The 27968-nt window shown below is 38.2% G+C and overlaps 1 protein-coding gene across 1 annotated transcript; it reads left to right on the forward strand.

Moving 5' to 3' along the window:
* LOC127428488 (uncharacterized) lies at nt 1-27968 on the forward strand. The gene is made up of 8 exons (XM_051676905.1): nt 1-302; nt 2208-2545; nt 7723-7870; nt 8587-8704; nt 9890-9931; nt 10075-10116; nt 15802-16027; nt 26856-27968. Exons 2-8 carry the CDS (start codon nt 2374-2376, stop codon nt 27083-27085), a joined length of 978 nt encoding a protein of 325 aa, XP_051532865.1. The 5' UTR covers nt 1-302; nt 2208-2373; the 3' UTR covers nt 27086-27968.

Raw genomic sequence — 27968 nt, forward strand, 5'->3', positions numbered from 1 at the left:
CTACTTCATTTAGCGCGGCAACAGCTGAGGTCTGCTTCCTGAGTTTTCTTCCAACCTAAGAGAGTTATAGGGGCAGAAAGGAAGTTTGTGTGTGCTTGTGCAAAAGCAAGGCAGAGTGTGTTGTGTACATTTGTGAGAGAGAAGGAAAAAAGGAGAGAGAGAGAGAGAGAGAGAGAGAGAGAGAGAGAGAGTATGGAATGCTGTGATGTCACCAGCTAAGTCATAACACAAAGGCAAGAAGGACACACAAGCATTCTCTCTCCCACTTAGTAAAGTCTGCTGTGGAACGTCCGCACCCAGCTGTGAGTACATCTTACTTTACACAGTCTTTTTTTCCTTCTCTTTCTAACTTGCCTTCTCTTTTCCACCCTATCTCTCAGTGTTTCTAGTTCCTGCTCAAGACATTAACTGCAGTCTATTAAATATGTAGGGGAGACATTCTCTGCTCTGTCTCAGTCGCAGTTACTATTGTTGTTGCAGTTGTAACTTTGTTTTAGCATGCCTGCTCTGAATGTTTTGTGATCTTAGACCCTCTCTGCTGTAATGTTGGTTCTCTTTTAAGAGGTCACGCCATGCTAGTTCATTTGTGTCCAAAGTGAGACAATGTTAAAATAGAGACGTGTCTTGTGGGATTCTGGAAAGGAGGGGGAGCTGCTGATGATAAAAGCAACTCCAGTTCCAAGGAATCCCCCCAAATCAGGCCTGAGAATCTGTGACCATGTTTACATGCACATCATTTTCTGATTAAGGTCCATATTCTGGTTAAGACTTTATTTTGACATTTATTATTATTATTATTATTGTATTTTATTTTTTGCTGTTATTTTGTGGAAATACTGGAAGTGCTTACTCTTACCATTTTATTTCATTTCAGTTTTTTATTTATTTTTAAATCATCAATGACTACCTGCATCACATATCAATCAGAATTACATTCATGTGGACATGTGCAAAAATAAATGAATATTCTTTCTGTTTATGTGTTTTACATGACCCAAAATTCAGATTAATACAGCCATATTTCAGCTGTCTTATTCAGATTTATGGAAACTTTAATATTTGCTTATAGGGATAGTTCACCCAAAAATGAAAATTCTCTCATTTACTCACCCTCATGCCATCCCAGATTTGAATGACTTTCTTTTTTAGAAGAATTTCTCCACTCTGTAGGTTCATATAATGCAACTGAATGATGACCAAACTCCAAAAGCACATAAAGGCAACATAACAGTAATCCATACGACTCCAGTGGTTATATTTATGTCTTCAGAAGCGGTATAATAGGTGTTGATAAGAAACAGATAAATGTTTATGTTCTTTTTACGATCAATCTCCACTTTCACCTTCACATTCTGAAAGTAGAGATTTATAGTAAAAAATGATTTAAATATTGATCTGTTTCCCACCCAAGAGATTGCATCACTTCTGAAGACATAAATGTAACCACTGGAGTCTTATGGATTACTTTTATGCTGCCTTTATGTGCTTTTTGGATTTGAAAGATCTGGTCACCATTCACTTGCATTGTATGGACCTACAGAGCTGAACTATTCTAAAAAATCTTCATTTGTGTTTAGCAGAAAAAAAAAAGCCATGCACATCTGGGATGCTATGAGGGTGAGTAAATGATGAGAGAATTTTCATTTTTGGGTGAACTATTCCTTTAATCTGGACATAGAATCAGCATAAAATTGATGTCTGTTGCGGCATTAAAAGGACGTTGATCACCGACATTGATTCAACGTCTTTTTTCTCATTGAAAATATGCTGAATCAACTTCGTTCACTCAACTAAAATCAAACATAAAATCGGTCTAATTGATTTGTTTACCTTACGTTGAAACTAGGATGCTTTCAGTTGGGTGAAACAACATTATACAATCAACACATTTTCCACTTTTGTTTTTTAAAATCCAATTTTTTTGTTTGTTTTCTTTTGTTTTGTGATATTAATAAATCAAAATTTTCTTGTGCATATAAACATAGTCAGTGTGTTTGAGTAGAGATGACAGTGTGGTGCTTTTCACAACACTGAAAGAAAGAAAGCAAAACCGTTCTTTCCTAAACCGAAAGACTTTTATGGACATAGTCACTTTTAAAATAACACATCACACAAAAAGTCCCAAACTGCATGGAAAGAGCAAGCTAGCAAACTGTAAAAGCAAGTAATTGTTTCCAGATGTTTAAATGTTTTATTTCTCCTGACAGCTTGTCCAGTTTATGGATGCTGATCAGTGATGAGAATGTGTGTGTGGTGAAGGCACGTCACAGCTGTGGATTTGAGGACCAGGCTGGGCTTCATCGTTGTTACCATAATCATCCTCACTCTTACAGAACTTCAGGATAAATAAAGGACCACCACACACACACGGCCATGCTGCAGCAGATCCTGAAAGACATGTACATTGACCCGGATGTGCTGGATGCTCTGAACGATGAGCAAAAGAAGACCCTCTTCCTGAAGATGCGTGAGGAGCAGGTGCGACGCTGGAAGGAGCGAGAGGAGAAGCTGGAGAGGGAGCCACTCAAAACCAAACCAAATAGAGGTTGGCCTCTGGTTTATCTAACTCTTAAAGTCTATTGCATTTTGATGGTGTCCACTGCCTGTATATCTATACTTAACTGGTCCTGTGATCTGTGCAGCTTTTATTAGAACATCAATTTGGATGTCAAGCAGTCATATGACAGCAGATGTTTTTTAATATTATTGTGGATTTAGTGAATTATTCTACTTTGAGTTTTTAATTAACGCAATGCAAAGGATAGTATTTAAACAGTGCTCAAGTATTCCTCTTCTATTATATATCACTATCATACTGTATGTAGTAGTGGATTTTAGATAGTCGACCGATAGTGGATTTTGCCGATACGATAACTAAGGAGGTGGAAAAGGATGATTTTTTAAATGTATTTTTATCGATTTATAGAATGAAAAAAAAAAATCTTTTGTTACGGATAGTGAGTCAACAAGTCCGAAATACACAGGGGACTCTTATTTTGAAATAACTACCTTATTATGCTCTATATTTAAGTATTTATATATTTTCACCAGATGAAGAGTTTATATTGATGTATTTCACAAGATGAGGTTTATTGATAAGGAATAATAATTAAAAAAAACTATAGGCACATATTTTTGCAGATAACCGATAGTTCAAAAAGCAACTTTTGGCACAGATTAATCAGTAAAACCGATATATCATCTACCTCTAATATGTAGTACTAAACAAGAGCATATTGTTGATTTTATTTAGCATTAAGCAAACGCATTTTATCAAACAAGACACACAATTAACATATTAGAGGGACAATCTCCTTTAAGTTTAATGTCTTGTTCAAGGGCACCATGGTGATTGGGCCACTTATCAGGAACTTTCAAGATTACTCATCACAGGTTTGTACGTAGGGCCTTTGGATTACTAGTGCAGATATTTAACTGCTGTGTGATCACAGGCCTCTGCAAGTCTGGTATTGCTTTTCTTTGCTGGCTTTAACTGACTTAATATGGTCAGAATCTTTATGTGGCACATGACTCAGCCAGGACAAAGTAGCTGAGCTGATAGAAATCAGTTCAGCAATGGTGGACGTACCATGTGTTACTGCAGGCTTCATGGATAATGTCTTGTGACACTACAGTAAGTTCACAGAGATGGACACAGATGGTTGAGCCATGTGAGTGTGTAGACGGATGAGATGAGAGCTATTTTATTAATGCTACCATTGGGAACATCTACGTCACTGACCAGACACTGAGAGTTTACAGTCTTTAGTTTCATCATGAGAGCAAGGGGAAGTCCAGACCAGAATCTCTACTCCATCCATCCCTCACTTTTAATGGCATACTAATGGACAATTCACATGGCTAGTGAACGTTCACCTCAGCCTCAGTGCAAAACTGGAAACGGACAAATTAAAAACCGTACGCACATTCATGTCAATAAAATGGCGGTTTTCACTTAATTTCACCTCTTCTTCCCAATCATAGCCTCATGTGTCACTGATATGAGACTTCCGTAAGGAGGTCAGCTTTCTAAAATAGGGTAACAGGGAGTAGTAAACAGCTAAGATATGGAAGGAATGCATCTGAGAGATAGAGGGTATCTGTTAAATGGCAAAAGAAACAGAGAGCTGTGGAAAACTGAATAAATAAAACTTTGTCGTTGAGCTAAAGTTACACCCATGTACTTCTTTAAACTGGTAAGACGTACAATGTACTCATGGAATCTGGCATATCAGCATTGTTCTGGAAGAGCCAGAACTTTCATGGAAACCTCTGCAGTAGAAAGTCAACTTAAAGGAATATTACGGGTTCAATATAAGTTAAGCTCAATCGGCAGCATTTGTGGCATAATATTGATTACCACAAAATTTTATTTTGACTTGCCCCTCCTTTTCTTTAAAAAAAGTACTATCTGGGTTACAGTGTGGCACTTACAATGGAAGTGAAGGGGGCCACTCCGTAAATGTTAAAATGCTCACTGTTTCAAAAGTATTGCCAAAAGACAAACAATATGTGTGTTAACATGATTTTAGTGTGGTACAATCGTTGACAAACCTTTCCTGTGTAAAATTATAGCCAGTTTTACAACTTTGTTGCCATGACGATATTATGTCAACAAACCTAAAACGACTGTAAAAATGACTATTTAAACAACTTTACAGCTCAAATAATACATGAGTTTTATGAGTGCTTTTATAAAATTATAAGCTTCACATTTCTGCCTTTAAACCCTCCAAAAATTGGCCCCATTCACTTCCATTGTAAGTGCCTCATTGTAACCTCTATTTTTGCTCATTATAAAGAAAAGTTCGGACGATTCCAAATTAATGTTTGTGGTATTCAATATTATGCCACAAATGCTGTCGATTGAGCTTAACTTTTAATTGAATGCGGAATATCCCTTTAAATAGAGCATAAACGACAGATTTTCTTTATCTTCCACTTGAATAGGGCAAGATAAGCCAGTGAGGGGAAAACCTTAAAATTAAAATTCTGTCATCATTTACTCACGCTCATCTTCTTTCAAACTCTAATAACTTTCTGTCTTCTGTGGAAAACAAAAGATGTTCGGCAGAATGTTCAGTCTCAGTCACTATTCACTTTCATTGAATGGGGAAAAAGATGCCAACTAATATTCTGCTAAACATCTCCTTTTGTGTACCATGGAAAAAAGAAAGTCATATGGGTTTGGAACAACATGAGGGTGAGTAAATGATGACAGATTTTTCATTTTGTGTGGACTATGCCTTTAAATATCCATTCTATGAATTCAGTCTCTTTAATACAGAAGTGAACCAGTAAATAATGTGCAGATTGCTGAAATGTTAATTTGGCTTGATATGTGCCTGACTCCAGGAGGAAGTCTTGTTGGCCAATAACAAAGCAGTTACTGTATAGAGTCCCAGAGTTTCAAACCTCAGAGGAGAACAGAGAGTCCTCTATCTCCTTGAGACAACTGCAGCTGTTCTTGCAGATCAATGATTTTCCAAAGACATACTGATACAACGTCCTGAAGCATAACGGACATTATTCAAAGAGACTGTCTCTGTATAAAGCCTGTCCAATAGACTATACTCACTTTACAATGTAAAAAATAGTTTAGAAAATATATAAAAGTCCCTTGAGATTCAAGGTTCTTTATTGTCAAGAGTAAAATACAATAAAAAATAGAGTTTTTGCAGACATCCTGACCCTTAAATTGGGCAAGTTGGCTGCACAAGAAACCGTTCTGTTACTGACCCAGTTTTCAGAGCAAGATGAAACATGTCAACCAGGCCAAGTTCCATTCCCTTAAACAGATGACTGCTAGCAAAGCAGGAAGTACACCGGAAATGCAGCCGCTCAAAACACACAGAGGAGGAGGAGAAAGGGAGAAAGATTATAGATATGAATATCAACAGTTGATGATGTACATATGGCTACATTCACACACAGAGGAATGTGGCCCAAATCTGATTTTCTGCTCAAATCTGATTTCATTATTATTATTATTTTTTTTTTTTGTAAGGTTGTTTACATGACTTTTTAAATGTTGCCTTATCAGCCAACGCTCATTAACTGACCTATATGCGTATAACACTCCCTGAGCATGTATAACAAACCCAGACATGTTCTTTATTTTAATATGTATAATGAATAAACATACAAAAAAAATTGAACAAGAATAGGACGCTTAATGACTATCTAATAAAATATCTGCAAGTGACGGAAGATCAGATGGATAAAGCACTTTTAAATAGTAATTTGCAGTTGTATGGTGGCATTTAAATACCACTGAAGCTCAAGAATGTAATATTCTGAGTGAGACATCATGTCAAATCAAAGGACAGCAGGAAAAACGGCATTAAATATACACTCACTTATCACTTTATTAGGAACACTGTGGTCCTAATAAAGCCAAAATATTGTTGGCTTTTGTTTGACGAATTACTTATGTTCCTAATTTTGTAAGTCACTTTAAATAAAAACGTCTGCTAAATGTAAATGTTGTCATCTCTAATTTAAGGCCAAATGTGGACATATACATTCGATTAAAAATCATAATAGTAGTCTAATCTTATTGCTTATATGATTAGTCCCAATGTTAACCTAGCCAAAGTCATGAGGTCACTTGCAGGAATTATGAGTAATTGGATATTTTATGTGTCATCAGTGCCTGCAGCTGTAACTCTGTATGCACTGTGTACCATGATTGCTAGCTTGTTGGTGTTATTGTAGAATTATTTGAATTAAATTGATTAAAGATTTGTGTGTGCTACATAATAGAAACGATAGAGACCGAGAAAGAGAGATGTGTGACTTTATTTTCCCTAATTATCTGAAATAAAATTATTTTATTTATACATATAATGTGTGTGATTTATTTACTATTAATTCTATTTGTTAGTACTGACATGTATTTTAAAAATGTGCTGGTCAGGTTTCTGTGCATACCCTGAGATAAAATGTGATATATGAAATGTGAAGCAATTGAGACGTTTAAAAAAAAATAAAAAATACATTTGTGTATATTTCTAGTCTAATTTTAGTTGATTACTTAGTTGTTATCATTTGTTTAGTTGTTAGCTTGTTTGATTTGATATCTTTGTCTTGACCTGGATCACGATTTTGTCAGACAGGCTGTTTAACTGGAATGTTGTACTTTTAGTACAAGGTCTGCAAGAAGAACCAGTTCATCATGTGAGGGTTTCTTCACTTGCTGTGATTGTTTCTTTCTTCTTATACACAAGTAACCTTACCTTAAAAGGAGCCTTCACTTGTTTCACTATTCAATAACACTGAATTCCAATTGTATCTATATGAAATACAGTCTGTATTAAATCTTATTTAAAATGTATCAATTAACATATACATTTTCCAACCAGGGACAGGATTTGCTGTTTTAGGTGAGAATGCCCGCTGGGTGGGCCTTGCCTGGTCCTGTCTTGGAGCCATGCCTGTCTTGGAGCCATTCTAACTTCCTTCATATTTCTTCTAAAAAGACTAGCTGATGAATTTTCATGCTGCTCCAGGCTGGTAAATGCTGGTTTGGTGCTGGTCAAGCTGGAGAACCAGCATAGCCAAAATGTTCACCAACAAAGCTTGGCTGGTGAAGCTGATTGGCAAGCATAGTCTTTCTACTGAAGCTGATTCAGCTAGCTTAAGCTAGTAAAGAAGGCTGGTAGGGACACGCACACCAGAATCCAACCATCTCAGAGTCTCTCTTTTTGTCTTTCTCTGTAGCTCATAACAAGAGTGTGAGCTGGCTGCTGGGGCGAGATGGAGATGTGCATGTCATTGTCATCGGCGAGGTTGATGAACTCAAGTCCTCCAAGATCATCTATTCAGGGTTTGGAGAGAAAAAAACACCCAGCGTCCTGAACAATTCACAGTATGGACCAAGTTTCCGTTCAAACACTGACAAAAACACTGAATGTTCCTGGAGTATTTAGAACAAAAAAGCTTGACACACTGCAAAACATAAGTTTTATGAGTAGTATTTTTTGAAACACCCTTAAAACAAGGGAAGCAAAACTGTGTAAGACAATATTTTTTCTACCACATTAGCAAATTTTTATTTCTTATTTTTAAGGGTTAGTTCACCCAAAAATGAAAATTCTCATCATTTACTCACCCCTCCTGCCATCCCAGATGTGTATGACTTTCTTTCATCTGCTGAACACACATATTTTTAGAAGAATATCTCAGCTCTGTAGATCCATACAATGCAAGTGAATTGTGACCAAAAAGCATATAAATGCAGCATAAAAGTAATCCATGGTTAAATCCATGTCTTCAGAAGAGTTATGATAAATGTGGGTGAGAAACAGATCAATATTTAAGTCCTTTTTTACTCTAAATCTCCACTTTCACGTTCTTCTTTTGTTTTTGGTGATTTGCATTCTTTGTGCATATTCTGAGAAAACAAGTCTTACACAGTTTTGCCTCTCAAGTAAATGTATCTTGTTTTAAGGGTGTTTAGATATTTTTACTGGAAAATAAGATAAAAGTACTGATTATGCATGCTGAAAACTTGTTTTGCTGTGAAGGGCGTTGATTCATTCTGTCAGGACTAATTATGTTTTCACATGTCTTGTCATGTCTTAGCAATGAGCCTGGCACTTTGAAGAGCAACTTGGCAAATCGTACATCAGCAGAACCTGTACGATCAGGGAGAGAAAATCTTCCGCTCAGACTGCATTCAGGAGTCCAACTGAACTTAAAGGTGTGTTTTACATGCACACCTCCACATTTGCTCAACTCTTAAATTGGTGCCACTGCGTTTTCAGGCATGCATGTCTGTTTGTGTAGGTGACCTTCCTGTTGCTGCCATTAATCTCTGACACAGCCGTGGGGCAGTGAGACAAACCTTGTCCACAGGGAGAGTCATCGTTCAACAGCCAAATAAATCACAACCTCAGTCTCTCCCTCTTTCTGCACCTTCCTTTCCTTTTTCCTCCCTTTCTAATTCCCTTCTCCATTTTTCCCTTTCATCCTTTCAAAAAAACCTCCTGTCTCCAACCCACCTCTCCATCTCTCAGACACAACAGCCCTCATTGCTCAATTCTTTATGGCTCAATTTCTCTGCTCATGTATCAATGTTTCTGTGTATGTGTGGTCAGTTGGCATCAACAGGGTTTTGAACCAACAGACACTTTTTGACCAGCCTATGCACAAGTAGGGGTTACAAACTGGTAATTACAAGGGAATTATGCTATAAATGTGGTTTGAGGACATTTCTAGTGTCCCCATAATTCAGTCGCTTAAAAAATATAAACTTTTTTTTTTTTTTATGTAAAAATGTAGAATGTTTAGGGGTAGGGTTAGGTTTAGGGGATATAATCAATAGTTCGTACAGTATAAAAATCATTAAGTCTATGGAGGGTCCTCATAAGGATAGCCGCACCAACGTGTGTGTGTGTGTATGTGTCACAAAACGTAAGTCTCTCAGTTTCAGACCCAGAGGTTGTGTTTTTAAGATTCTCTATCCAGGGTCTAAACTTAATATGTGTGAGAGGAAGATCTTGTCACCTTCTCTTTCTTGTTACGTTAGAATCGAACTAGGGTTTCCATGGCAACACCGTGCGCAGCGAGCACACTCCAGGGAGGAAATGTGCTGGCCAGTATCACCAGACTATGATTTTTCACTAGCTATACACAAACATCTGTTCCTCTACCTCACCACATGTGACTCACTGCTGCCAATTAGTGAAGGATTGCATGGGAGTCACACAAATACCAGCACAAGCCCATTTTAGGGCCCTTACATTTTTAACAGTTCAAACCTGTCAGTTAATCGGGATTATTACATAAAGTTTTGTCATAGTTAAAATCATAAAAGAGATGCTATTTGTCAGAGGGAGTGGAGAGTTTGTGTTCCCAGTCTTAAGTCTTACTTTTGTTTTCACAGGAGAACAATGACACAGACTTAAGGACTCTGGCGCCTCCACAGGTGTGTTTTGGTATTGCAACAAATCTGATGTTCGGGATGAATGAGACTTACCTTACAATAGGATACCTGTTAAAACTGATGTGCAATCTGTTTCATATGTCGTTTTTTTTTTTTTTTTTCTTTAAATGTCTTCTAATCCTTAGGTTCCAGTAAATGAAGAAAAACCATCATTACCTGTAGAAAATGCAAGTACCACTTTTTGTATATACACTCAAAATAATGTACACATTTCAGTTTTATAACAAAATTCCATCACACTGAATTGAGTAATCTTTAATAAAATAAAATAAAAATCTAAATAGTTTTATTAATTTAATATCATTAAACATTACAATTTTGTTTTTTTGGAATTTTGTTATGAAATTGAAATGCGTAATTCTTAAATATTGGCTAGAACATTCTTTTTGAGTATACACATATACTTTAATATCAAAGCCATGGTTCCCTTTCAAAAAGTGTCATGTTATTACTATAAACATTCACTATGTAAAAAAACATCCCATGTTGGTAATATTGTTTTTTTTTTTTTTTTTTTTTTTTTTTTTTGGACACTACACTGTTAGAAAAAAATTTGGCATGTGATAACAGTAATGGTTGTGTTCAAGTCAAAACTGTTATTTAATATGACTTTAATATGAAAATACCTGATCACATTAGATTACACTTAAAGTAATTTTTAGGAGATCAGATAGAAATAGCTTTGTAAGGTAACAGCTGCACAGTTTGACTTTTTCAGTGTACTATGGTAATACCATGACATTCTACCATTTAAGGATCATGGTAATAATTATGGTAATGGTATATATCAAAATACCATGGTATTACCTTCTAATGCCATTTCTGACAATGATTCAGCCTCAGTACTTTTTTGTAAGGTATACCAAAAAGAATAGGATGTTTCTACAATTAATAGTATTTAAAAAATGGATCTATGTTGTTATATGAAGGAGTCACTAATAAACTAATACATTTGTACTATTACTAAAGTTGCAAATGCAATGGACCCAAATGCTACAGGTAACATATTGCATTGGACAGCTAGACAAATTAAGAATAGTAAAAAAATGAAACGTTTTTGTGTCCCATTAGGTTTGGGATCGATGCCTTTTTCATGCATCGATAATCTGAAGATTTTCCCAATGGTTATCAACATATATCGGGATTTTTTCAGATATACTGTAAATAGGGTTGCTCGTTGCACAATAGTTTGTGTCTTTTCAAAATATTTTTCAACACAACTTTGGTAAAGTATGAGTGGCAGGATTAATTAAAGTGGGTCACGCACCGGACACATCTGGTTCAAAAATCTGCAGTGTCACCGAGCGTAACTAGCATAGTTTTCCATTAAATTTCACCCAAATCATTATCAAAGGACAAAGATTATGTTCTCTAGCCTCAGAGGATGACACACAGTATTGTGTATATGCATCCTTCATATAGCCTGCATAACGTATGTTCAGTTACAATTATGTCTATTTGTGGTTTGACAGCTTGAATGAAACCTCTACAAAGATAGATACAGAGAAATTGCATAATAGTTTCTAATCGTTCAGTTTGCACAGTTAAACCAGTTTCGTACACTAACCTGCAAACTCATCAACGTCACTTTCATTCTTGATGAAGTTGGAAAACTTTTGTAACTTTTGTGTGTATGTGTCCTGTGCAAGGAGCTCTAAAATACCCATTCTATGTTGTGATTCCTGTGCTTTGCAAACTGCTTCAGTAAATGTTAAATCACCCTATTGTTGTCTCCAAACGCTATTAAGCCAGACATTCAACAGTAGCCCAACTGAGTGAGTTGGAAAGCACGCAAATTAGGCTTCTAATTTAAATGTTGGCAAATGTTAATACAGTTGAAGTCAGAAGTTTACATACACTTAGGTTGAAGTCATTAAAACTTCTGATAGGAGGTGTACTGAATTGGAGGTGTACCTGTGGATATGTTTTAAGGCCTACCTTCAAACTCTGTGCCTCTTTGCTTGACATCATGAGAAAATCAAAAGAAATCAGCCAAGACCTCAGAAAAAATAAATAAATTGTGGACCTCCACAAGTCTGGTTCATCCATAGGAGCAATTTCCAAACACCTGAATGTACCACGTTCATCTGTACAAACAATAGTACGCACGTATAAACACCATGGGACCACGCAGCCATCATACCGCTCAGGAAGGAGACGCATTCTAGCTCCTAGAGATGAACGTAGTTTGGTGTGAAAAGTGCAAATCAATCCCGGAACAACAGCAAAGGACCTTGTGAAGTTGCTGGAGGAAACAGGTAGACAAGTATCTATATCCACAGTAAAACGAGTCCTATATCGACATAACCTGAAAGGCTGCTCAGCAAAGAAGAAGCCAGTGCTCCAAAACCACCATAAAAAAGACTACCAGACTACAGTTTGCAAGTGCACATGGGGACAAAGATCTTAATATTTGGAGAAATTTCCTCTGGTCTGATGAAACAAAAATTTAACTTTTTGGCCATACTGACCATCATTATGTTTGGAGGAAAAAGGGTGAGGCTTGCAAGCCGAAAAACACCATCCCAACCGTGAAGCATTGGGGTGGTGGCAGCATCATGTTGTGGGGGTGCTTTGCTGCAGGAGGGACTGGTGCACTTCACAAAATAGATGGCATCATGAGGAAGGAAAATTATGTGGCTATATTGAAGCAACATCAGCCATGAAGTTAAAGCCCGGTTGCAAATGGGTCTTCCAAATGGACAATGACCCCAAGCATACCAGCAAAGTTGTGGCAAAATGGCCATCAAAGGACATCAAAGTCAAGGTTTTGGAGTGGCCATCACAAAGCCCTGACCTCAACTGATAGAAAATTTGTGGGCAGAACTGGAAAAGCATGTGCAAGCAAGGAGGCCTACAAACCTGACTCAGTTACACCAGTTCTGTCTGGAGGAATGGGCCACAATTCCAGGAACTTATTGTGAGAAGCTTGTGGAAGGCTACCCAAAACATTTGACCCAAGTTAAACAATTTAAAGGCAATGCTACCAAATACTAACAAATTGTATGTAAACTTCTGACCCACTGGGAAGGTGATGAAAGAAATAAAATCTGAAATAAATCATTCTCTCTACTATTATTCTGACATTTCACAGTCTTAAAATAAAGTAGTGATCTTAACTAACCTAAGACAGGGAATGTTTTCTACGATTAAATGTCAGGAATTGTGAAAAACTGAGTTTAAATGTATTTGGCTGAGGTGTATGTAAACTTCTGACTTCAACTGTATATTGATGCCTCAAAAATACTGTATTTCATTAAAATAACGTGCCGATCAATAATCGATTTATTGATATTTTATGGCATGCCTACTATACATGTTTTTTCATGTCATAAGAAATCCACTTCATCTCTTGGATTGAAGCAGGTATATAACTCTAGAGATTTGGCAATGAATCAACACTGTTTACAAATCCAAATCATTTTTCATAATAAGAGGCTCATTGAACTGATGTGACATGCTATATGACCACAGAGAGCTCATTTATACCAGAGGCTGCTGGAAAGTCCCTGGATCTAACTGCTGCTGTTCATTGACACCACTGCCAGATTAACATGATTTGCCTCCTTCCCTCTCTGTCTTTCTATACAGTATATTTCTATGCTGCATTTGCACTGTCATCCATCCCACTTATAGCAACTAAAAATGTGTCAGTCTGCCATGACTCTTCCACTTGTCTACACTGACAGCAACGATACAAAACTAGACCGCATTCTTATTTTGGGTCGCACAATTGCAGTGTAGACATGGTGCCAGTGTAAAGGAATGGCCTACCCAGATTGTCTGTGGTCTCTCCTGGCACTCTGCTCTGAGAGAAGGGGGGGTTGGAGGTTGGAGCAGCTGTCTTTGTGCTCTCATCTTGAGATCTTCTTACCCTCAGCTGTTGCTCTCTGATCACACCTGTTTCAGTCTCTTGACCCCCACAGCCAAGCATAGTGTAGCACAGTGGACTACGCTTTTAACACAAACAACTCTTTGTGTGCATAAATGTAAAACTAATATATTGTTTTGGCAAGGTGTAGTGTAAGTAGTGTAAGGTTAGTGTCTGTGTAGTATGTGGTTGGATCCGTATTCTAGTGGTTGGGTTAGTTCAAACATGTGCTTTAATTTTGTGACTATGGTCATTGTTGCAATTTTCTTATTTAATTAGTGAAGTAGAAATAGTGCAGAACCTTAAATATTTCTTTATTTATGTTATAGCATTTCTTTGATTTACTGTAAACCTTTCAAAGTCCTAAAACTTTCTATTTATTTCCAGTTTTAAATTAGATTTTGAATCCCAGATTTTCAATGTGATCTTAGACTTTTTGGACCCAACTGTATTTAAGAAAAACGTTTGAGCTCGTTTAAAATGCTGACCGGTAAGGTTTGCAGAAGGAGAGAATGGAGCATTGCTCTCAGTGTGTGGCCTGTGTGTCACAGAGCATGAGGACAGACAGGGTGTGTGTGCTCTGCAGGAGGACCTGAGAGAGCCCAGGGGCTGATTTGTGCCCCAGAGTTGTTAAAGAGCAGGTGGCTGATTAAGTTGATCAGGGAATTAAAACGGGCGAGACGGTGTGCCTGTCAGTCACAGATGGATGGGACTGTGGGACCGTCCCCTGGGCTCTGGGCAAGGACCTCTCTTTCCCTGCTTTTTTCCATTGCTCTCAGTTAACATCTCCCTTTTTCTCTTTCATCCACACTTTCTCTCCCTCAATTCCCACAAGCCCCTGGGCAGGGCAAGTCCTAACACAGCACACATTTCTATTTCATCTCTCTTTATATGTGTTTATGTGTTAACACTGCCTGTGTTTGTTACTGTCAAAGCGTGCAACATCTGCTGTTTTTGTCTGGCTGGAGCTCCAGAGGGTTTTTTGATAATTTCGGTGAAGAGAGCTATACTGCCCTACAAAGGCTAAACGAAATTACTACGCCAACATGGAAACCAAAATAAGTTACTTGGTTTTTGTGTGGCTTTTATAGATACTGCAATTTTCTAACTCTGATTTCTCTGAATCTTTGCATACTGTAGTTCATTATAGTAAAGCTTCAGTGGGTGGCATGCTGCTCACCCATGCCCAACTAAACAGGCTTTGGAATAAAAAGTGATATTTTCTTGATATTATTTAGGGAATAAATTTGTTTTAGCTAAATATGACTCAAATGTTTGTAGCATTTTTCAGATTTTGTCTTTAAAGGGATAGCTCACCCAAAAATTTAAATTCTTTAATGTTATGTTATGCCAGATGTTTATGACTTTCTTTTTTCTGCTGAACACAAACAAGGATTTTTAGAACAGTATCTCAGCTCTGTAGGTCTATCCAATGCAAGTGAATGGTGTCCAGAACTTTGAAGTTCCAAAAAGCACATAAAGGCAGCATAAAAGTAATCCATAATAATCCAATGGTTAAATCCATGTCTTCTGAAGTGATATGATAGGTGTGGGTGAGAAACTGATAAATATTTGTCTTTTTTTTTTTTTTTTTACTATCAATTCTCCTTCCTGCCCAGTAGGTGTTGATATGCACGAAGAATGCAAAAAGACAAAAACAAAAGAAGAAAGTGAAAGTGGAGATTTATAGAAAACAAGGGCTTAAATATTGATCTGTTTCTCACCCACACTTATCATATTGCTTCTGAAGATATGGATTAACCACTGGAGTGGAATGGATTACTTGTATGCTGCTTTTTGCCCTTTTGGAGATTCAGAAATGTTGTACCCTATTGACTTGCATTGTATGCATCTACAGAGTTGAAATATCCTTCTCTGGGACCCCAAAGGCAAAGACAGTGAAGTCAGTCTCAACAGAACATGAGGGCTAAATATGTGATGGTTTTAGGACAATCTTTGGTTTATTTGTTGTCTATGGCAGGTATCCCATAATCAGCCTTTAGTCTCCAAAGAAGAGGCTGAGTCAGGACTATCAGAAGATGGCTCGGCACTCCTGTCCTCAATTTGCTATCGGCCCCACTTCCTCCCGACACACTCAGCCCCCAGGAGACCTGCCCATACGGACATAGAGGACAAGACGACCAATCAGCTGCCTGATACATCCAGACTCCATCCCCAAGACACCCCCAAACCACAGATCAACAGAGGTGAGAGTCAGGTGTTTACATACTGTAGCATATATGTATGCAAACTGTATGTGTGAGTTGGACCTTTTTTTTTTCCTCACACCATCTAAATAATTATGAAATTATGAAAAAAATAAATAAATTCGGAAACAAAATGTCTTATTCCATGTTCAGGATAAATGTATGCTGATCTGTCTCTGAGCATCAGTTTGATTTAATTTGAAACTGTTTTCACACTGATCTGTCATTGGATCTGTTTTCCCCTATTAAATCAGAAAATTAGAGTCATTCTTTCTGACTCTATTTTAAAGTTGAAAAAGGCATACTGTATGTAACTTCAATCTTTCAAATTCTTTAAAACAAATCTTGTCTAGAGAGCAGGACTGTAATCACTTATGATATTGAGGGGGATATGTAACCCCCCCCCCCCCCCCCCAGATTAGTGTCCAATCAATGTGGATTTTTTCTGATGGTAGATTCTTAAATTTTAACATTTCTTTTGAGCATTTGTTCTTAACACTCCTAGTGGTGTGAACAGCCTCAACAGATGTTATAACTCACTTAGGAAGCCGAACTTGTGCCATCTAGTGTGTATTATTAGGCATTACACAATTCATCTCTGTAATTAATGTTGATGTCCCCTACTGGACAAATAATAGAAGTTCAGCCTATTAAAACCTAATAATACACCCCACCACCATAACCTAGGCCAGGTAAGGTAAATGACAATTGTTTGATATAAAATATTGAATATCATTCATTACTTATAATCATTCAGATCATGTTAAATTATTTTCTTTGAAACTAGACTTACTAATACTAAAGGTATTAGGCTTAATTTGGCTCAGAAGAGATTTTTGTGTTCATGTGAGTATCTGGTTTGAACTGCATAATTTTTTATATAGTTTGTGTATCTCATTTGATGGAGTAACTGTCTATTTGCCAAAAGCTGTCAATCCTAATTGGATTTCCAAAAAATGTGAACTGATTCAGGTATAGACTGTAAACATCTGGAAATGTGGTGTGTGTGTGTGTGTGTGTGTGTGTGTGTGTGTGTGTGTGTGTGTGTGTGTGTGTGTGTGTGTGTGTGTGTGTATAACAGGAAGCATGTGTGCATGTCAGTTTGTGTGAGCGTTTAACTTTGCGGGTGCAGTTGAGAGCACGTAAGTCATGGGAATGTGTGTGTGTGTGTGTGAGTTGCCTGTATGTTCAGCCTGACATGTGAGTAAAAGCAACAGCTTCCCACAGCTGCTCGCTCCGTCTCTGCGTGCTTGCACGTGTGCATTGGTGTGTGGGTTTGTGTGCCTGTGTGTGTGTGTGTGTGTGTGTGTGTATGTGTCGCATCTCTTCACCTTCAGAGGGAAGGACACATTCCAGCGCTGCTTCCTGACTCTGGCCCTGGGCGGCGCTCGGACGGAGCTGATAAGTGACAGGGCCCCCAGCCTCCTCTCCCCCTTGCCACCTCCTCCTGGCAGCCGTGACCCCCCCGCAGCCTGGCTCAGTGCACAAACGTGCCGCTCCAGAATTCTGCCCTCTGCCCCACTTCTGTACCCCCTCCACACACACACTCGGAGTTGGGGCCATTTAAAGAGAGAGCATGCTTTTCTCCGGCACTGGGCTGTCAGTGTGGCTCAGCTCCTCTGCTTACCAATGGTGACTGGGAATAGAAATTGTCCCATATACACCATATCAAAAACATGAAGTTGGTACACTGTTGCTCCCAAAGAGATTTTTAATGTATTTCAATCGGAGTAGTGATTTCTTCTGTGGAACACAAATGGAGATTTTAGGCAGAATGTTTGCACTGTTCACTTTTATTGCATCTTTTTTTTTTTGTGAATGTGCATGCTTTACAGTATTTGCCACATACACCAAAAACATTCTTGTGGTCATTCATAAATGCATGCAAATCAATTAATGGCAAATTTGTAGATTGAGGCTGTGGTTTTGGTGTTCTGTTCATTGTGATCAGGTATTTACAGGCATTGTCACAAGTAATTGCACGGTGAAGCTGGCAGGAGCCGTTTTTGCCGGCCTGGTTGGAGAGTTTAGTTTCAGCCAGGCTTTGAGGGGGTGTTGTGAGCACGTAGTGACAGCTCTGTGAAAGAGGCTCAGGTTCCAGAGTGTCGGAGAGAGAGGTCGAATTCTGGTGGAGAATTCACTAATTTTATGGGAGGATTGAAAATGGCAAACACTGTCTGCGAGTGACAGGCGTTGTAGTTACGCTGGTGTCAGCTAACAGCACACTTCGATGTATGAACACACAGTAACGGACACACACCTATATGCACAGTGTTTGTTGGATGCAGAATGGGCTACTAGTGGGGCATGGAAAATGCAGTGGAACAAACACCTTTAGATCATCAGAGTGACTCGGGGTGTGTGAGTGTGTAAGAGTGCTGTGCACACATGTGTGTCCGCCTAGATCACTGGAGCCTATCCAGAGTTTCCGTGGCGACCACACAACACAGTGAGATAATCAGTGGCAGGCCCACGCAGTGCGTCGAGAGGACAGTAACACAGGAACCACAGGTCAGGGGCCAGAGGAAGGGAGGGAGAGAGCACAAAAGAGAGAGAGAGAGAGGACAGAAAGAAGAGAGTGTTGGACTTAAGAAGTAAGATTGATTCTCAAGAAACCTTTTAAGAATATGTCCAGGAGCAGGATTCCCGAAATGTTCTTTAGAAAAATAAAGAGTAAAGTAGTCTTCTTAACTACCATTTTCTTCCTAATTTCTAACTTCTAAATGTTTTTTTTTCTTTTTTTTTCTTTCTTAAAATTAGTTGTAAATAACATTTCAATAACAGAACAATCTCACAGCTGTCTCAAATCCCAAAAGGCAAGATGTTTAAGGGGATAGTTCGCCCAAAAATTTAAATTCTCTCAGCATTACTGACCCTCATGCCATCCCAGATGTCTCAACTTTCTTCTGCTGAACACAAACAAAGATTTTTAGAAGAATATCTCAGCTCGTTATTTTTGTCATAAGATCATGTCATGAGATTCGACACATCCTGCTACATATCTGTTCTTTCAAGTCTACATGGCAAAGAAGTCAAAATCCTCGGGCTCTGGAGATATTAAAAGACACTTACGTGCTCAAGCTGAAACCTCTGACGGGCCTGCGGACAAGGGACTCTGTCTGGACGGTGCAGCGGGAGAAATCCAGCGTCAACTGTCCAACATGTCTGTAATGCTGACGAAAGTTGTTGCCGACTTAGAGGATCTTGCTGTAATACATCGATCGATTACTGCGATGGAAGCGAAATTCTCTGAGTTGGTTACAAGATTGTCAGAGGTCGAGAGACGGATCGATTATCTGGAGTCATCAGAGAGGGAATTAGCTGCTTATCCGCTAGTGACCAAAGTAGATTTGGAACTAATTTTTGAAAAACTGGAGGATTTGGAGAACCGTAGTAGGCGAAATTTTGTCCGAATTGTTGGAATCCCTGAGCATGAGGAAGGCAGAGATATGTTGAAATTCCTAGATGAGCTCTTTTACGAGTCTGCTCGACATAACAGGCCATAAATGGAAATCGAGCGAGCTCACAGAGTCCTAGCTCGCAGATCGGCTGAGAGAGACAGGCCCCGATCAATTCTGGCCAAATTTCTGAGATCATCCAATAAAGATTTTGTGTTACGCGAGGCAAGGAGCAAAGGAAAGCTTTCTTGGAAGAATCACAACATTTTCCCAGACTTTGCGAAATCGATGAGAGAAACATGATCGATTCAAGGAATGCAAGAAACTCTTACATCAGCGGAAAATCGCTTTTGCTCTGATGTTTCTGGCCAAACTGAGAATAGATACTAAGGATGGCCACAAAGTATTTACATGCCCACAGCAAGCACTGTCTTTCATAAAAACATTGGAGTGAGTAAGCCCTTTGGTGATTTTCATGTTGCTCTCTAGTGGACCTGTCTCATTAAACATACACTCAACTGTCCAAGGAAGCTAGGCACCTTTTTCGTTTCTCTTTGTGCTGGTTCTGCCTAGTGGCTGGAGTTTGTTTGTGTAATATAACTTCTTCGGGACAGCTTGTGGATGAACTGCTCGTTTTGGGTGCTTATGCCTCCTGTTGGCTGGAGTTGGTTTTGTGAAATATTTCTTGCAGGGCATTGGAGTTTTTTTTTTTTTTTTGTGCTGGTTTTGCTAGCGGCTGGAGTTTGTTTGTGGAGGTACACACCTTCGAGACTGTTAAGTGGATGAATCTACATGTTTTTTTTGTGTGTGTGTGTTTATCCCACATATGGGCTGGAGTTTGTTTTATAGGCTATTTTTTGCTGTGTAATTCTGTCTCACAAAATTTGTACCGAAGCACCGGACTTGAGCAATCCGATGGCAAAGTTGTCGCGGGGGGATCTCATAGGCATACATTGACTTTTTGACGTTAGAGGGATGGACGCCGGTTGCCGCTGTCGTGTGCGGGGTTAATGCGCACGTTTTTCTTTTTTCTGTTTGTTTGGTTCTGGAGGAAGTTTGGGGTTTGATTGGTGCAACAATGTGGATTGTGGTCTTTATAATTTTATTTTTGACACACAATCTATTTTTTTCTCATATGTCAAAATGTCAGATGTTAATATGAGTGGATTGTCTCTCTCCACGTGGGATGTGAATGGGTTGGGGCACCCCATAAAAGAAGGAAGGTTATTTCTTTTCTTAAACGTAAGAAATATGAAATAGTTTTTCTTCAAGAAACGCATCTTTCCCCGCAGGAAGCTGAAAAATTTGGGAAGATATGGGGTGGACATATTTTCTTTAGTGCTGGCTCAAGTAAGAGCAGGGGAGTCATTACATTGATAAGTAAACATCTACAATTCAAATCTCTAAAACAGATTAAAGATAAATTAGGAAGAGTCATTATTTTTTTGGCAGAAATTCAGGGGCAAAGGTTGATTCTGGCTAATATTTACACACCTAATGTTAATGATCAGGGCTTTTTTATAGATCTTGAAGGGATGTTGCAAGCCGCTGGCACCCCTCATGATATAATATTGGGAGGAGACTAATCTTTTGATGGACTCAGTCCTTTATCACATTGAAGCAAAAGTGTGTAAGCCCCCTAGAGCAACATTGACGCTTCACAGGATGTGTAAAAATCTTGGTTTTACAGATATTTGGAGACTTTTGAACCCATCTGGTAGGGACTATACATTTTTTTCATCAGTCAATAAAATCTATTCTAGAATAGATTTTTTTATATATATATCTAAGTCCCTCATTTCTTCTGTCGTTGATTGCTCAATTGGAAACATCTTAGTCTCGGATCACGCTCTGGTGAGTTTAGAGGTGTTGCCACATATGAAAAATCATATAGTTGGCACTTTAATGTATCCCTTTGCAAAATCCTGAATTCCAACAAATGTTAAAGGCTGAAATCAATATTTATATGGAGACCAACTGGTCCTCAGTATCATCTGCAGGTGTGGCTTGGGAGGCACTTAAGGCGGTTCTTAAGGGATCATACAGTATGCCTCATTCATCAAAAAATCCAAAGCACGAGAACTTGTGGAGTTGGAAGGGAATATTAAAAGTGCCGAGGCAGAGCTGAAGCGCTGAATGTCGTCTGATGGCCTCAGAGAATTGACCCTACTGAAATACAGATATAATACTATTTTGTTGCAGAAGGTGGAGTTTTGGCTATTCAGGGCAAGACAGTCATACTTTGAGTTGGGGGACAAAGCAGAGAAGCTTTTGGCTAGATATATAAAGCAGAGAGAATCTTTTTCTACCATTCCCTCAGTGAAATAGGCTGGTGGTGAAATATTTACCTCAGCCATTGATATTAATAATGCTCTTAAAGAATTCTCTCTTGATCTTTATTGTTCTACATCTTCGTCCACCAGTGAAGATATTAGAAACTTAGTGGGACCATTAGAACTCCCTAAACTGACGACTGAGCAAAAAAATTATCTTGATTCTGAGATAACCTTGGAGGAGCTTGGAGAGGTAATTAAGGCCTTGCCTATAGGCAAGGCTCCAGGGCCGGATGGCTTTGCTGCTGAATTGTTTAGATCTTATGCTACAGAACTGGCTCCAATTTTGTTAGAAGTTTATACGGAATCATTAAAGAATGGAAAGCTTCCGCCAACCATGACACAAGCCCGGATCAGTCTGATTCATAAAAAGGACTAAGATCCAAGCGAGTGTAAGAGTTACCGTCCAATTTCCCTGATCCAGCTAGACGTAAAAATACTGGCAAAAATTTTGGCTAATCGATTAAGTTATGACTTCTCTTATACATATAGATCAAGTGGGGTTTATTCAGGGCCGTAGCTCTTCTGATAACATGAATATCGCGTTTCATCAATATCATGTGGTCAGTGGCGAATGATCAGACTCTGGTCGCTGCCATCACGCTTGACGCCAAAAAGGCCTTTGATATGGTAGAATGGGATTATCTTTTTAAGATTTTGGAAATATACAGTTTTGGGAATACTTTTATTGGATGGATTCATTTACTTTATAGACACCCGGTAGCGGCGGTACAAACAAATGGATTAATTTCAGATTATTTTACTCTGGATAGGGGCACCCAGCAGGGTTGTCCTCTTTCCCCATTATTATTCTGTCTTGCCCTGGAACCATTAGCAGCCACAATAAGAAAGGAGGACAATTTTCCAGGGCGGTGGCGGGAGGTGTGGCGCATAAGCTTTTGCTTTGCGCAGATTATATTTTATTATTCGTTTCTGACCCAACTAGAACTATGCCTTGCCTCCACAGATTTAGTAATTCCTTTTCTAAGTTCCTAGGATACAGAGTCAGTTGGTCTAAATCTGAAGCTTTGGCTCTGACTGCGTACTGCCCAGTAACGGCTTTCCAGCCGGGCGCCTTCCAGTGGCCCAAACAGGGCATTAAGTATTTGGGCATTTTATTCCCAGCAAATTTGTGTGATTTAGTTAATTTTGACGCCTTAAAATAATTTCGAGTGATGTGAGCAGGTGGGCTTCATTACATTTATCTATGATTGGGAAGGTTAATGTAATTAAAATGAATTGTGTTCCAAAATTCAACTACCTACTACAGTCTCTCCCTGTTGAAGTTCCCCTTTTTTATTTTAAATAATTTGATAGTATAGCTAAATCCTTTATCTGGAATGGTAAACTTCCTCGGATGCATTTTAACAAGTTACACAGGCCAGTTGAAAAAGGTGGGTTAGGTCTCCCCAAGATTTTGTTTTACTATTATGCTTTTCGTCTCAGACATTTGGCACATTGGTCGCTTCCACCTGAGAGAGCTCCTTCCTGACTCTTTATTGAACAGGACGTCCTTGCCCCTATCTTGCCATTGCAAAGTCTTTCTACCAAGCTGCCCAGAGAAGTAAAGACACATCCCATTATCTCGCATATGCATTTAGTGTGGACAAAAGATTCTTGTGTGTTTCATTCGGACATTTATCTGAATGTTGCCGCAAGTATTTGGTTAAACCCAAAATTGTGCATTAACAAGTCCCCTTTCTGCTGGACAGAATGGATTGGGAAGGGTGTTACTACGCTGGGTGACCTGTATGAAAATGGAGCGTTGAGATCCTTTGAAAATATTATACAGCGGTTTGGGATTCCCAGATCTCAATTCTTCAGGTACTTACAGCCTTGCCATCTATTCTGTACCACCTTTGGGTGTAGTACGCAGCCCCCTAAAGCGGCAGACACTCTTGAGATGCTGCTTTTAGAAAAGGTCATGAAGCTTCAGCATACTATTCCTGGCTAATTCAGAGTCTAGGGGATGGGGTTTTAACATCTCTTAAGAAGTTATGGGAGAGAGAGACTTGAATTTAGTACTAGAAAATGGAGAAAGGATTTGTGAGGTCTTGGGCACTCAGATTTTATTCTGCCCCAGACTTTGTATTTTGGGTGATGGGGCATGTATTAATATAATAAATAAACTTATAAAAAACTGGGTCCTTACCTGCGTGATGATCGGCAGGCAAGTGATACTCGGGGGATGGAAGTCGCCAGGTGGGGCAGATTGGTGGCTTTTGAGGAGTTATATCATAGACGGCTGGGCAGTTTGGGTGAGTATGGCAGGAAGTGGGGCACTTATTTGGCCTTCCTGGGGGGTTGACAGGGAGGAGCAGTGGAGAGGGACAACTGGGTAATTTCTGTAATTAATATGTGGAATATTTTTCTTTTTTTGGTTGGTTAGTTTCTTTTTTTTTTTTTTTTTTTTTTGTCATAGAGTATTTTCTTTGAACTGCTTGTTTATATGTGTGTCTGTTGTTATTTAATGTCAATTGGCATGTATTGATAAAGTTGATTCCGTGTTTTCATGTGTTGTCTGTGTTAATTTACATTTTGGAATCAATAAAAATTGTTAATGACAAAAAATAAAATAAAAAGTAATCATGGCTGACTGTGAATACAAAATTTCTACAATGGCATCTGTAACTGAAAACTATTTATTTAAAATTATGCTGCATCCAAGCCTCTAGGTGTCAGTTTAAGTCCAAGATGACACAAAGACAAAAGTGACAGTGAGTTAAGTTAAGTCCTTTTTTACTTTCACATTATTCTTGTTTTGTTTTTGCGATTTGCATTTTTAGTGCATATCGCCACCTACTGGACAGGAAGAAGAATTTATGGTTTTATTGTACCACCTTGCTGATTAAAAAAAAAAAAAAATTTATTAAAATAAAATAAAGTCTTTTAAAGCAATTTATACCAGGCTGTATTAAAATGACTGATACAGTAAAAAAAAAAAGGACTTTTTTTTTTTTTTACATTAAAGAGAATTGAATGAGAATCACCATTGAGAATAATGAGAATTACAAAAAAAAAAAAAAAAAAAAAAAACTGTTAAATGTCCGGACACATTATTGTATATATATATTTGCATTTTTGGGGTGGGTGCTTAATTATCATGAAACAAGTATCACATTTTCAAGTGGTCCTAAATGGTCTCCATGTTTTTAATAAAAACATAATTTCTTATTTATATATACATTTTGCATTGCATAGTAAGACACTTCCCCCAGAATTCTTACAATAATGTAGGCTTCATATGATCACTATCCTTAAATAAAAGACCAACATTAAATAATGCCAACATTACACAATTTCTGCCAGGGTATGCTTTTTTGAGCACAAGTGTGTATATATATATATATATATATATATATATATATGATATATATATATAAATATAGATATTGATATATATATCAATATATATATATCAATATATATATATATATATATATATATATATATATATATATATTGATGGTAGTATTTTTTCTATTGTCTTTATGCTAAAAGACATCTTTGTATTACATTATTTTTTTATCTGTTGTATTATAGTAAGAATTACATATTATGTATTATAGAAAAGAGAATCTAATGAGAATCAACTTTGAGAATAATGGGAAAATAATAGGAATAATGGGAACTAAAAAAAAAAAAAAAGGTTATTCTCAATATGGTTATGAGAATTTGGGGGGAAATGCCTAATTGTCATTAAAAGAATGTCACAATTCAAAATAGTCCTAAAAGTAGTAGTCCTAAAAATTTTAATTTTCTTCATGCAAAATATTATTTCTTAATTGTCTTTATTTTGGGTTCAAATATGACCTGGAGACATGTTTTCGTGAGATATGCCCAAATAACGGAGGCCAGAGAGAGTAAGACAAGAAAACAAAACATAAACAAGCTCTTGAATAGCGACTGGATCAAATTTTGTGTTTCCCCTGAATGTCTGTTTTAAAAGACCTTGTGGCTAAAGCTGATGTTTCATGATTCAATAGTGGGGCATTTCGACTGACAGTCACATGTGGCTTCATGTCTTTGACCAGGGTGTGTAAGCGTGCGTGAGGGTGTGTTTCAGGAGAAAGAGTTTGTTAGGGGAAAAATGTGTGTCAAAGTTTGTGTGTAAAAGAGAAAGGGTATATGTGTTTACGAGAGACAGCGAACGCACTCACACATCTGTGTCCCCTGGGGACGTGGCTAAAAATAAGCAGCTCCTCAAGCCATCTGGTGTCTGAGCAGCGTCTGTCTGCTCTCCACCGCCATCCCTGTGGCCCTCCCCTCCTCTTCTTCCATCCCTCCATCTCTCAATTACAAACACACAATAACCGCACACAAACGCGCACTCTTACGCACCTATAACCACTCTCACACTCACATCAACTACGCCCAGCTGTGTCCCTTCTCTACTTCCTGCACCAACGACCTCTGGTCTGGCGTTCTGCAGCCCAGGAAGAAAGAGCCAAGGACACTGTGAACGGGTAAAAAGAAAGGGATAGAAGAGTGTGCTCAGAGAAGGACAGAAAACTTGAGGGTAAAGGACAGAATAGATGAACCTTGAGGGTCATAACCAGTCTTTTGGTGTAAAGTGAGCAAAAAGAAATGTTTTACTGTAATCGAATTACTTTTTTGTCAACAGTAGTGTAAATTATTACATTGTAAATACTTGTAATCAAATTACAGTTGCTGATTTTCAATAGTGTTAAAATTACATTAATGGGGTTACAAACTGTATATTTTAAAATTATATTATTTACGTGGATTACATTTAAAAACATTAATTACATGAATTATGTTTGCGTTTCCTTGACAGCTGAATTATGTGCACCCCCTACTGACTGATGAGTGTATGGGTTGCATGTAACAATGGACGAAGAGGAAATTACATTATTATTTTGAATTTAGAACGGAATAACAAAAAAAGTGTCTGTAATGGTTTTACAAAGTAATTAGCAATGTGATTACTTTTTCAATGAAGTAATAAGTATCATAATCTGATACAAATTTTAGAGAAATATTTAGTAGTCTGTAGTGGATAACTTACCCAACACTGGTCATAAGTTCTTGAAGTACTTCCTTCAGCCTACCTCACTCTTGCTCTCTCATTCTCAGGAAAAGATTTCCAAGTGGTGCCCGCCTCTAAACGGGCGTTTTCTGTCGACATGGGGTCTGAAGTAGCTGAGGAGAGCTGTTTGGGACGGGGCCGTGTGGCTCAGCTCATGAAAACCTTCAGTGTGTCCAGTGAGTCCCCACCCTCTCAAGCTGCACACAGTGTCAACAAACCTCCAATCCCAGAAAAGCCTAGCCACTTGAGGCTCCACCCCTCACCCACCCTCAGGTAATCGACAAGGGACCAACTCCTGCACTGCATCCAGGCCTCTTTGGACACTGCAGAACACCCAACTCAGTTGTCCAGATCATTGGCTCTATTGAGAGGTGTAGATGCGTAGCTTCTCTCAGGAACTTGAATGCTTCTGTTGCCAAAGTAATACGGCAGGGTAAAACATTTTTTGCAGTGTTGTTGTTTTTTAATTTTTTAATTTTTTATATGGTATGAGTGTGTTTGGTAAATTGTTCAGCTGGAATGAAACACTTGCTACATCAGTCTGTCAATACTTTCAGTAATAATGTCGACCTGGCTGTATGACTAAATTGCACTGTCTGAGATGAAATCGTGAAATCTTAACCACCAGTATAAGATTGAGTCTCTTAAAGCAAACAATGATAAACCAAAGTTATTCATCCTGTAGGTTAATGTTGTCTAGATCACTTTTGCTTACTCAAGACATCTTGAAGGCCGTAGCTTATATGAAGGCTGTCACGTTTTAGTGGAAAAAGCCAGATCTCTGTATTGTTGGTTTAAAAAATTTGCTTTGAGGTTGATGGTCTCAGATTCCACCAGTTCAGCGATAACATGAAACAGATTGTCTATTTTTATGTGTCCGGTTCTATATTCTTTCATATTATTATGATTATATTTAAATTTAACATCTTTGGTAATCAGGTCATCGGTCGATGGGGCAGCAGTCACCTTTAAAAAGTTCCTCATGTATTTGTTTTTATTTTATTTTTTCAGTGTCACATTTGCTTGCACTTAATTATGGATTTGTATGTGCTGGAAGAGTTTATATACATGCTCTGTTCTGGCTCAAAGCTTGAAAGTCTCATCCACACATTCAGGACAAGTGTTGGATATTGCCTCTTTAATAAAATGATCAGACTCCC

Source organism: Myxocyprinus asiaticus, chromosome 38 (assembly GCF_019703515.2).
Source record: "Myxocyprinus asiaticus isolate MX2 ecotype Aquarium Trade chromosome 38, UBuf_Myxa_2, whole genome shotgun sequence".
Classification (NCBI taxonomy): domain Eukaryota; kingdom Metazoa; phylum Chordata; class Actinopteri; order Cypriniformes; family Catostomidae; genus Myxocyprinus; species Myxocyprinus asiaticus.

What these genes read in the sequence shown, in the direction of transcription:
- LOC127428488 (XM_051676905.1), top strand. Translation starts at nt 2,374, where the DNA reads ATGCTGCAGCAGATCCTGAAAGACATGTACATTGACCCGGATGTGCTG. An exon ending in AGCGTCCTGAACAATTCACA is followed by an intron (nt 7,871 to 8,586) that starts GTATGGACCAAG and finishes GTCATGTCTTAG; the next exon opens with CAATGAGCCTGGCACTTTGA. An exon ending in GGACTCTGGCGCCTCCACAG is followed by an intron (nt 9,932 to 10,074) that starts GTGTGTTTTGGT and finishes TCTAATCCTTAG; the next exon opens with GTTCCAGTAAATGAAGAAAA.